The sequence below is a fragment of the Camelus bactrianus genome, chromosome 21, assembly GCF_048773025.1.
Source record: "Camelus bactrianus isolate YW-2024 breed Bactrian camel chromosome 21, ASM4877302v1, whole genome shotgun sequence".
NCBI lineage: Eukaryota > Metazoa > Chordata > Mammalia > Artiodactyla > Camelidae > Camelus > Camelus bactrianus.
Genome location: NC_133559.1, coordinates 19,607,244 through 19,619,352, shown reverse-complemented (window position 1 = coordinate 19,619,352; position 12,109 = coordinate 19,607,244). Strand labels below are relative to the sequence as shown.

General features: G+C 39.9%; 1 protein-coding gene across 5 annotated transcripts in view; it reads right to left on the bottom strand.

The window, feature by feature from the left end:
- DNM3 (dynamin 3) overlaps positions 1 to 7,290 on the bottom strand; it is a 459,598-nt gene extending 452,308 nt beyond the window's left edge. For 3 of the 5 annotated variants that reach the window (XM_074349800.1, XM_074349799.1, XM_074349801.1), the window contains exon 1: positions 6,731 to 7,288. In XM_074349800.1, the coding sequence (XP_074205901.1) occupies positions 6,731 to 6,891 (161 nt within the window). In that variant the 5' untranslated portion in view covers positions 6,892 to 7,288. Of the gene's footprint in view, positions 1 to 6,730 lie in introns of all 5 variants that reach the window. The other 2 variants (XM_074349798.1, XM_074349802.1) reach the window with 2 other exon arrangements.
- Positions 7,291 to 12,109: the final 4,819 nt, after the last annotated feature.

Here is a 12,109-nt window from a genome sequence, read left to right as displayed (position 1 = left end):
GAATATGAAATAGACAAACTGAAGGATGATGATTTGCTACCCAAATATATCTCCTAGTTTACCAAAAACCTCACGCATTTCTTTAAATTCTAATCTTTCCATTTACATTATTTATTTATATACAACTTTTCAGAAACTCTCCTTGGTTAAAGTAAGGCCAATCAGTGACCATCCCAGGCACAACTTTCTAGATATGCCCACCTGGTGGGAAAATACTAATGTGTAAAAACATTCACTATTTCATGTAGTTTTTTGCTGGGCCCATCTGTTTCCTAAAAGTCACAATTTACTTGAGAGTCTATTATCTCAGCCAAATTACCTGATCTAAGTCTGAGAGAAATTCTGCTCCCTGTCTCCTTACCCTATTGTGTATGGGGGGAAAAAACATCACTGCTGGTCTATCATCACAGAAAGTAATGGAGGCAAGTATGAAGGAGAAGGAAAGATTGGTCCAATGGAAGGGAATGGGAAAAGGAGGTGGTAATTGTGAGAGGGAGGCACTTTCAAATAGTAAGAGGAGGAAGAGAAGATGATTAACTGCCAACGGGCTCCCAGTTCAGAACACCAAGTTTCAAACTCAACTCTGATTCTCTGTCTGACCTTGGGCAAATCTCGTTTCTCTGTAATGCAGGAAAAAAAAAAAAAAAACCATTCTGGTATTAATAAACCTAATTTTCTGGAACAGTGTTTTACTCAAGAACACAAATCATTTTGTGTCAACCCTCTGCTTTTACCCTCCTCTTTCTAAACACATTCTATTCTCAAGTTTGCCTTCAGAACATTTTCCCTGACATTTTGTCTTCCATTTACTTCACTACTTTAACTAAACTGTCTTATTCTTTAAAAAGAAAATAGTATTCCACCTCCCTTAAGTATTAGTGCCTTACATATCCCTATAAAGCAGCTGGTCCAACCTATCCCACCCTCAGTGCACCCAGTTATATTTTTAATCTCTCCAACCTCTTTTCTTTCCTGCTGCTCTTCTCGCAGGCCCTCTCCAATATACAGTATCTCTCTGTGATAAAGTGACAGTCTAAATTCAATGCCTTGTTGTCAAGTCAGACACTGAGACCCAGATCACCACCTCCCTACTTTGACATTGATACTTCAACACATGCAGCCTTGAGCTAAAATGATACGGGCTGCCAACTGACACTATAAACTCAAATATTGTCTACTTTCCACTATATCACAATTCAATTTCATAACTAATTTTTCAGAGCCGTTTTCTTTTGTGTAAAAATAAATTGACATAGTATAAATTATTTTGTCCCATTTATTGTTGCATTATCCCGACTGAATTCATTTTACAGTCTTTTAAAGTTATAGTTTCATACCTTATGCGGTCAGTTCTCTTTTTACATGCACATCAGCTCCTACACACTCACACTTCCTTCTACATTCTTAGCCAGTACACTTAAAACTCAGTAATACATGCTCATTGACTTTACTTGCCCATATTTGTCAAGAATATCAATAGGAGTCATACTCAGAGCTAAATCCCACTCACTAGCCATGTGACTCTGCGCAAATTGCTTCTCTCTCTAACCCTGAGTTTCCTGCCCTATTGACATGGGGATGTGAAAACAAGTAAGGTACAGGAGGCATGGAAAGTATATCACAGCATCCATGCCTGTCACCAAGTAAGGCTAAACAAACATTGGCTCCCTTCTTCCTTCTGCTTTATAAAAATCTGTTTACTATAATTCATTAGAATTTTTAAATTAATGCTGGCCATACAGAAAAATAAATTGGTTATTCTACACAACACAGTAGTTCAGAGTTCCTTTGACTTGCCCCTGGTTGAAGAGGACAAAAATTATCTATTTTTTTAGCTGCTTCCAGTCCTCCCTTAAAATTAAATAAATCATAGTAAGTAAAACATCACAATTTAACTCTACTTATTAGCCCTAGCAAAAGGTACTTACTACTTGAGATAAACACCTAATATACTAAATGTATGTCCTGTTGGTAGAGAACCCAGTAGCCTACCCTCTAGCATAGGTATCTACTAAGTTTCCATTCTTCTGGGCGATGCCTGCCCAACTTCATTCCTAAAGAAGTTAATCAAGGCCATTTTTTTAATATCTGTTAATCATAAGTAAATTTCAAAACAGAGATATCCTATCCAGTCCAGTTCACATAGTTGTATTGCTTCTCAGGTGTTAGTAATAAAAAAGAATTAAGCTGATTGTTATAACTAAATGCTACCAACAGTGAATTTGTGATAACCTAAAAGTACAGTATGTAATTTTAATTCAGCAAAAATAGCTTTGTAATTTCAGGTTTTAGCAATTCATTGTTGAATGAGAAAAAGTTCATGTTCCTGATACTTTATTTAAATAGACCCTTGAGAACCATGAAGCATGATTTTCAACAATTATCACATTTTAACTGTTAGCACCCATTTATCTAATAACTTTAATACTTGGAAGCCATTTGTTGAAAAATACTCAGTAATTCAGATGCTCTGATGTTTTTAAAAATCTCTTCCTCAATACAAATCCATTTCTGAATTAAGAATTTTACTAATATGAATGCTTCTGTGCCCCATCTCATTTGCAGTTAGAGAACGCTTACCTCCTCAATTTTTAAATACTCATGAAATTATTCAAAGGATTTAAGAGTAAATTAGTGTCTAAGTCATATAAATGACTTTCAGATTTTTTAATTATCTGGTTATGTTCATTCAACAACAGCATCAAATGGCTCACTTTTAAGGTTCTCCCACCAAACAACGCTGATAATCAACATATTCATCTTTAGAAAACTAACAGCTAAATAAGTATACATTATTTGATATTTCCACATTGAAATTAAATCCTTTCAACAAAATCATTTTTTAAATCTTTTATATTTTCAAATAAATCAAAAAACCTATTCTATTTGTGCAAAATTAAAAAAGTCTGTTTACCACTCGGGCTAGAATAAAAAATAATGTGGAATCTTCTGCCTATATAATTAGTAGTGAAGAACTAACGTTTCTAACAAGTATATCATTAAAAAACATTTGCACATTAGCAACTAGTACAGTTTTTACTTAACACCTCTGTAAACAAGTTATATTCACTCTAAACACATACTTAAATAAACAACCCAATTATATGCTTAGACCTCCCTTCAAGAATGTCTAATACAGTAAAGAAAAATTCTTATCTTTCTAATGTTGCTTCTGCCTAAGGGGTTGCCTCAAATCCTCTGTGAAATGAGGCAAGATAGATACACATAAATTTAAAATTATTAATATAGCAGCTTTTTATTTATTTAGGTGGTGCTTTTAAGTGTCAAAGAAATAAATTAAAAGTACTTACCAGAGGAATTGGTCAATCTTAATACAGAGAGGGTTCAATATGGCACAGAGATTTTACAGCATAGGTATCGAGTCCAAACAGCTCAGGGTGAATCCTGATTCTACTGTTTTTATATTAAATCTGCCTTTAGCAAGTTACTCAAACTCTCTAAATCTCAGTTTCCTCCTCTATAAAATGGAACTCAAAAGTATCTTCCTCTTTGGGGTTTTATGAGGATTCAATGAACTTATCCATGTAAAAGCACCTAAAATAGCACCTGATGCATAGTAAGCTCTCAATAAATGTTAACCATCATTATCATCATCATCATCATCCTCACTGCACTGTTAAAAAAAAACTGGATGTAAAAGTAGCTGAATAAATTTGACTCTTCTGTACACAAACCAGACCAATGGGCAGACCACAAGCCAGTTAGTGAACCCCTATATTCAGACCATGAGTCCCAGCTGTATTCATTAGACCTCTAAAGCTGCCTCTCACTGCCAGTATATATCTCATCTGTATATCCAAAAGAACAATCTGGTTACTCACATTATATCACATTAATATGTAAATTCATCACTTCAGCAAGAAAAATCACAAACAAGTAGCTCATTCATGACTCATCTTATTCATAACAATCTCAAACTTGTCACCCCAAAACTGAATTTTAGAGCTACAGTTAAATGAAATAAACACATTCACAACCAAATTCATTCAGTAACGTCAAAAATATCAATATGAACAAACTGAAAGGAGAAGAGATGGCTGGTCCACTAATCATAGATTGTTAAATGTTGAGGAGAAAATGCATCATTATTTTAAGACAACAAGCTTAAATGACAAGCAAATGCTATTAATTTACACAAGTAAAGACCTCTTGTTTTATGACCGCATTCAGTAACTGCACAGAGGTCAGAGTTTTAAAATGAACAGAGCTACATGTAAAAGAAGCAAGTTTCATTCTTAAAGGACCTTATCTTTACTGAAAAAATTCTGGATAATAAGAAGACAAAAGGTTATAGTGGAATGTGAGTATGCTTTTTTTTTGCCTAGGATGAATCTCCTAACAAAATAGAGAAACTCCTTTTTCCCTAAGGTTGGTTTACAATTAGCAATTGGATTCTGCAGTAATTCAATGTCTGAAAGCTTTATTAAGTCAAATGACCTTTTTAATTAAATTTCTCCTAATACATAAGCTTGCTAGACAAGTGTCATCTCTACAGATAATAAAGCCTTTCTATATGTATTGAGTTTTTCCCTTTTTGTTAACCTTTTCTTTGATTTGACACTCTAATGGTCATTATCAGTAAAACTTTTAGAAGTATAGTAAATTTCTAATGTATTCTGCTAAATGCTGTGATTTGTATAATATTTATGATGTCCCTATTTTTCACTCTGTCATTAAAAAAGTGTTCAGGCTAAAATATTTTACTCTTTCAGATTTTCTTTAGATCTGCATTTTAAAAGAATATAGCTAGTGAGGAAAAATGTATACACTTTCATTGCAGCATTAAGGAACGTGTTAGGCTTGAAAACCTGGAGAATAGAATTGAGATACATGCATAAAATTGGCATTAGGTTCAAAAGCTCCTGGCACAAACAGTTCATTTTTAATACTGATAATACAGACTCATCCAACTAAATTTATGAAAGATGTATAAACATGCTTATTGTACTTGAATCACAATTTTAACTCTTAAGCATTTGTTTAAAAAACCAAAGCAGTTAAATGAATATTATGACATCACATTAAATGTTCTGGAGTTTGAAAACCCAAAAATACATTGTCATCAAGCCTCATCTTCCCTATGGATACCACTTTAAATTTAGCAAATTTCACTGGCAATAAATCAAAGAAAGTAAAACCCTTAAGTATGTAACTGTTGTGTGTACATGCTTGAAATCACATATTCATCCATCGTTTCACCATAAGTCTATGATGACGTAGGCAAAATGCTTTACCATCACTTTTCTCATCACTCAAATTAATGATAAAACCAAGGCAAAGTGATTAAGTGACTTACTCAAAGATACCAGCCAACTGTCAGCAATTTTACTTTTTATTAGGTTTCTTAGCTTTCTAGTTCAAACAGGGAGGAAAAAAAATACCTAAGTATCATCTGAGAGATAGAGCACTATCTGAGAGAAGAGAATATTCACTTTACAGGTATTAGCATTTCCAAAGGAGATGCAGGAATACCTAAATTTTACACAAACACTAACAAAAAAAGAAAAAGAAAAAAAAAAAAAAAAAAAACAAGAACCTTCCGAATCACTAACCAGCTAAATAAGGAGAGTAAGGTACAATCTCTGGATTGTACCCCCTCCAGCCCACTCTCTCGGCTGCTCTACATTTCTACCTGGTTTACTACTGGGAAACAGATTTCAGCTTTCATAATGCTTTCAAATGGGCTTTTCTTAGCTAATGTCTGCACTCCTCAGGCAAGGCCGTTAAGGTAACTTAATCCCTCAGGAATTGCTCAGTGGAAAAAAAAATGCTGATTTCCAATTTTAAAATGAATTCTTTAGGGTTTTTTTTTTTTTCTGAATTAAGAGTAACGACGAAACCCGTAACTACAATTTAGATTCAGCACGTTATCCTGAAGACTCGCAGGACAAATAAAAGCTTAGGAAACGGAAGACGCTGCTGGGGGAGGGGGCGCGGAGAGAGTGCGAGAAAGACGCTGGTCCATTCCGAGATGATGCAGGAATGACATGGCACCTGGACAACACAAGTCTACGTTCACCCCCACTCCAGAGTCTGTGCCTCGGTTTCTCTGACAGATGCCTGGAGCTGTGACTCGGTGCACACGCGAACACACCACCTTTTATTCTTAGACTCCTAGAGAGGAGAATGGTGGGGAAGCGTCGCCCGTTAAAGCTTCACCACAACAAATGATTTCTTTCTCCTCGCATCCCGCCTCCCCTGCTAGGGGCAGGCGACGACTGTCTCGAACAGTAGACAGCTGAGAGGAGCCGAGAACCAGGGCGAGAAGGAAAGCGTCTCCAGTGGGGGAGGGAGGCGGGGAAATAAACCTCACAGCCTCGCGGAGAGCCTCGGGGAGGCTGACAGGAAAAGGAGGAGGATGTTGAGCCGGGAAAACGGAGAGCGGGACCGGGAAGCGCCCGGACTCGCTACGCATCTAGGCTGCCCAGGGCTGGGGCTGGTGCGTACTGGGCGGGGGGAAGTCGATGCTGGGGCGGCCCCCCTCCCCCGACTCCTCAACCCGAGGACAGGGAGGAAATGGCTTTGTATCACAGGATGAAAGGCAGACTGGAGGGCCACCAGGCGGGGAGGGACGGAGGATGCTCGGAGCCGGGACGACCCCGCCCGCCTCACGGACACCGCTGCTCTGCCCTCGGCTCCGCCGCAGCCCCTGGTCCAGCCTCGGGGTCCACGCTCCAACGGCCCGGAGCGGGTCGCCCCGCGCGCTCACCTGCCCACGAAGTTCTCAAGCACCGAGCTCTTGCCGGCGCTCTGGCCGCCCACCACGGCGATCTGCGGCAGCTCCAGCAGGCAGGTCTGTCCCAGCGCGGAGAAGGCGTCCTGCAGACGGTTCACCAGAGGGATCAGCTCCTCCATCTCCCGGTTCCCCATTGTGCCTGCGCCACCAGCTGCACGCTAATCCCTACTGGTCTCCGCGACCTGGCGGGGAGCCGGGGCCGCGCAGCCCTCCCCGCGGCTGCTGCGCTCGGTTCAGTCAGCAGGGTCCAGCTCAGACGTCGGATCCCGCCGCCGACCGGCCTCGAGTGCGCTCCTGACAGCAACGGCCCCGAAGCGCGCCTGCGCAGGCGAGCGGGGGCGTGGCCTGGCTCCAAGACCACCCCGCCCGCACCGCGCTGGGCAGCTGCTCGGCCCTAGGCTTCCCAGCCAAACATCCCCCGCCCGGCGCGTACGCACTGCCTCCCAGCTGCAGACAGATGCCACCGCCTCTGTCTTGTGCTACCAAGGCTCAGAGGCAGAGTCAGGAAATGACATGAAATCAACAGCAGTCGGAGGCACTATTCCCCTGCAGCAGCTACAAAGCCAAGTCCAATGGAAAGCACTACCACTAGTAACAACTCAGCACTGTCGCCAGCGTCGCCACCAGTGCACCGCCCCTAAGAGTGCCCCTCCCAAAAGGAAGTCTCATGTTCTCACATCCCACTCCAGAAGCCTGGCTCTTCTCAGGGTAGCCGGCCTTTTCGGGTCTAAATACTTCCATCTGACATCCCATTTCAGGCCCTGCGTAGGTTGACCCTTCCTAATCATCTTTAATAGCTCGGTCCTCCCAGCCCGGTCTAAGCAAAGGTAGAGTCCGCGTTTAGCCCTTAACATTCCCCCTCTTCAACCTACCAAGTTCATTCTGTCCTTTGCGACTCCACATGCCATTTCTTTTCCTGATCTGTCTCCTATAGGCTCCATCAATAAACGTGCCCTCTGCACCCATTCTGTTAAATTTAGCAAATTGAGAAGTGACTGTCGGGTCCTTTGCCTGGTGACACAAAGATAAACGGTCACGTTTCTCTTAGCCTCCTTAGAGGGTCCTCTTTTCAAATACGGATATCCCTCAGGATTTAACTCATGGGCCTTTTAGTCTACCTAAAGGCTTCCTCACAGCTTTAAACTATTCATAATGGCTAGGGACTACATAATCTAAGTTACTAGCCCACCTCCCTCCTCTGTGCCTTAGAGTGTATTCCAGTTGGCCCTAGATCTCGCTGCCTGAATGACCCACAAGCGCTTCTCACTTAATTTATTCAAAACTGATCTCATCTTTTCTAGTCTCAACATTTCATGCTATAAATTTCTAACCATAGAAAGACTTGTATAAAAATGTCCATAATAACCAAAAAACTAAGGACAACCCAAATGTCCACCAAAAGGTCAATGAAGAAACACATATGATATGTGCATACAATAAGATTCTCAGCAACAAAGAGGAGTGGACTTCTGATACAGCAACAGCTTAGTGGCATCTCAGATGCATATGCTGTATGAGAGAAGCCAGACGAAGTACATATTGTATGATTCCATTTATACGAAGTTCTAGAACAAGCAAAAGTGCTCTATTTTAAATAGAAGTCAGAGCAGTGGTTGCCTTTGAGGAATAAAGATTGACTGTAAGACACATGAGAGATCTTTGTGGAGGTAATGGAAGTGTTCCATATCTTGAGTGTACATTTACCAAAACTCATTGAACTGAACACTTAAGATCTGTTCATTTCATTATAAGTTATACCTAAACTTAAAAAAAAAAAAGTAGAAAAGAAGAACAAACCTGAATGCATCATCTTTCCAAGGTAAGTAGATCCCTATTAGAATGTCTGCCCAGCATGCCTTTTCTAAGAATCACTCCTCCATCTACCACATGGATGAAGCCAGAGTGGTCATAATGATACAAAGGCATGAACTAACTGTGCTATGGCAACAGCCTCATGCACCAGGGAACAGTGACCTAAGCTGCATCAGTGAGAGCTCTTTGAGGGCAAGATCCATCTTTGTGATTCTTGGTGCCTAGCACAGTGCTTGGCACCTAAGGAGACCATAGTCTACTGGGGACAGACAAATTATTATAATACAATATAATAAGTGTTCCAAGGGTGCTACGGACTGAATTGTGTCTCCTCAAAATCTGTATGTTGAAGCCCTAACCCCAGTGTGGCTGTATTTGGAGAAAGGAAGTAATGACGGTTAAATGAGGTCATAAGGATGGAGCCTTGATCCAATAGGATGAGTATCCTTATAAGAGGAGACGTTAGGGATCTTGCTCTCTTTCTGTGTCATGTGAGGACACAGTGAGAAGACAGTCATCTGCAAGCCAGGAAGAGAGTCCTCACCAGGACCTGAATCAGCTGGCACCTTGATCTTGGACTTCCGAAACTCCAGAATTTTGAGAAAATAAATTTCTGTTCTTTAAGCCATCCTGTCTATGGCATTTTGTTACTAGCAGCCCAAGCTGACTAAGACACAGGGTTTGTTTAAAGGAACATGAGATGGAAATACGGGAGTAACAATTCTGTCTGGGGAGGGTCATGGAAATTTCAGAGAAGAGGTGACTGTTGAGGTGAGCCTGGTTGAGTCTGTCCTGCACTCTGCTACGTGCTGTGAGGAATGCAAAAGATTCAGAAGCACTCATCCTTTTCCCAAGTGTCTTGCAATCAATTGTAGGAGGCAGTGCTACCACGCATTAAACAGAGAATGTATCATCATTATACAAATTTGAATTTCATGTGCATTGAAGCAATGCATGTCATCTCTGTTCTCCAGAACTTAGTTCAAATTAGTCTCACTCACCTACTTCAAGAAACCGTCCTGAACTACTCTTGCTAATTGTTTGCCTTCTTTACTTCCCATTTCCAGAATCATTCCTGCAGTAACATGGAACCGCGGAGTTAAACACACACAGACACACTCAATACCCTTTTCTCCTAAATTAATCTGGACAAAACAACTAGCAAGGGAAAACCTGAAAGGGAAAAGGAGAGGGGAGATTCCAACAAGAAGACAACCTACACCTTTGAGGGTGGGTGCAAAGCTGAAAAGGGGAGCCAGGTCAGGCACACCAACCTCCTGACTGTATCACATGACCACCCCAGCCCTGTTTCAGCACCAAGTAATTAATGCCAACTCCTGCTCTCTAACTATCACATTGTTTTCCTAGCAAGGCAGAAGATTTCTAAAGATTAACAGCATTTTATAGGTGTGGCTTTCTAGCTAAGAAATTAGAACTTTTTATAAACACTTCAAAGCTCTTGTATTTAAATGAGTATTTCCCTTGAGGGTCCTTTTGAGAATCAACAAACTTACGGCAGTAATACCGCATTCTGCACAATATCAGTGGAACTCCTCCTTCAAAATTGATGAACTTTACCCCCAAAATCAAACTCAGTTTTCCACAGTCCCACATCTTTTTAGATGAGCAGAATATTATCCACGTTGATCTTCTACCTCATTCATAGGACTTAGCACTAGGTAACTTTTGGCTAACTTTAAAAATTAAATCTATATTAAATACATGTATATGCATATTATACACACACATTTTTTTAAAAATGCTGCAGGCTTGAAGGCAAGTTCTAAGAGAGCAGCTAGAAAATTTGGGAGTGGTAAAAAAAATCCCTAGAAAAATATTTAACCTCTCAAAGAACAGCACATACCTGAATGTATGAAGTCAGGAATTCATTTATTTTTTTTATCAGTCTCATCACTGCAGGGTCACATTCCATATGTTTCTCACAGTGCCTAGCTCGGTGGTCAATAAATATTTATGAAGCAGAACTGAACCAAAACTTACGCATCTGTCATGTTGTCCATTGTGAGTATCACAGGGTAAATAATATTATTCCTCTATATTCTTTAGGATGTATTCAAGTCCTTCAGCTCTTTCTCCAAAGGTTGTTTCATGGACAGATTTTAGATTTTACTGCAAACAGCTTGTCTGCAGGCATCTTTTGGGTTCTGTTAAACCCAACGAACATCCAATATAAACAGACAGACTTTCAATACTGTAGCCACTGTAGGTGACACTTATTGCCTCTCAGGGCTTTTCTCCTTTAGCCTAGAGGGGTGGTGAGAGCGTCAAGACTCCCAGTTTATTGTCTATATTTTTCATCAGCTGTAATCAAGAAGCAAAATAACTCTGGAAGCACCACTCCAGTCTCCTACCCCTATCACTTCTGACAATTTGAGATTGGACAGATGGAAACTCACCAGTAGTCTCACAGAAGCATGGCTACATCTACACACATGCAGGGCAGACATACCAATGGGCAAGCTTAAAATATTAAGAGACAGGAAGAACTCTATCACTTAAGTCTGATTTAGCAGCCATTGTGTGTTTCCTTCCATCAAGTCGGTATAAATGTGTTCTGCTGTGAATATAGTCCATATCCACTAAAGTAGAACAGGAATCACATGGGATTCCTTTTAAAGGGGAAGATTCTCTAGTACTTTTTAATTCTCATTTATTGAATTATAAATATATATAATTATATGTATTTGGTAAGCTATTAATGGCCACTTAAAGTTGTTTACAAAGATTTTTCTATGACACAGAGAAATGTTATGAATGAAATATTAAATTTAATATTACAAAATTTAATATTAAGTATTATCATACCTACATAAAAGACCATGTCTAGGAAAAGACTGGAAATAAATATGTCCAGAAATTTAATGTTATTCTCTGTGAGACAATATGGGGAAAAAATTACTATCCTTTTCCTTTTATTTCACAAAATTTCTACAGTGATCGTGTATCACTCTTACAATTTAAAAAGTTGAATAAATGCCATTTGATTCAACCACAATTGGTTTACATACACTCCAGCCTATCAACAAGAATGTTGCATACTGTAAAGTTAAAAGACCTTTGCAAATAGTCCTGTGCAAACAGGAGCTTCCACAAGCTTCCCTGTCCCCAAACCTTTGGCACTCCCTGGCAGCCGATAACTGGCTAAAGATAACTAAGATTTTTAAATGGGAAACATTTCTTTCTGATTCAAAGAGCAAAAATGTCACAAGCCCTGGTCACCATGGTCACATGGACTATCATTAGCTACAAGTTCATTCAGGACACAAAACTGCAGGCTATTCAATATTGTAGGAAAGTAGTTATATGCACTGAATTTTGTTTGCCTAAAGCAGAGGCCATAATTCTACTGCACCAACAAGCCAGACATAAAACATGACATCTGATACGAATATATTTATATGACATTCTAGACAAAGCAGAACTAAACTATGTTGACAGAAAGTCCAGAGCAAGGGTGGGGACAATGGATTGGCTGCAAGGGAGCACATGAAAACTATGTCTTGACTCTGGCGGTGGTTA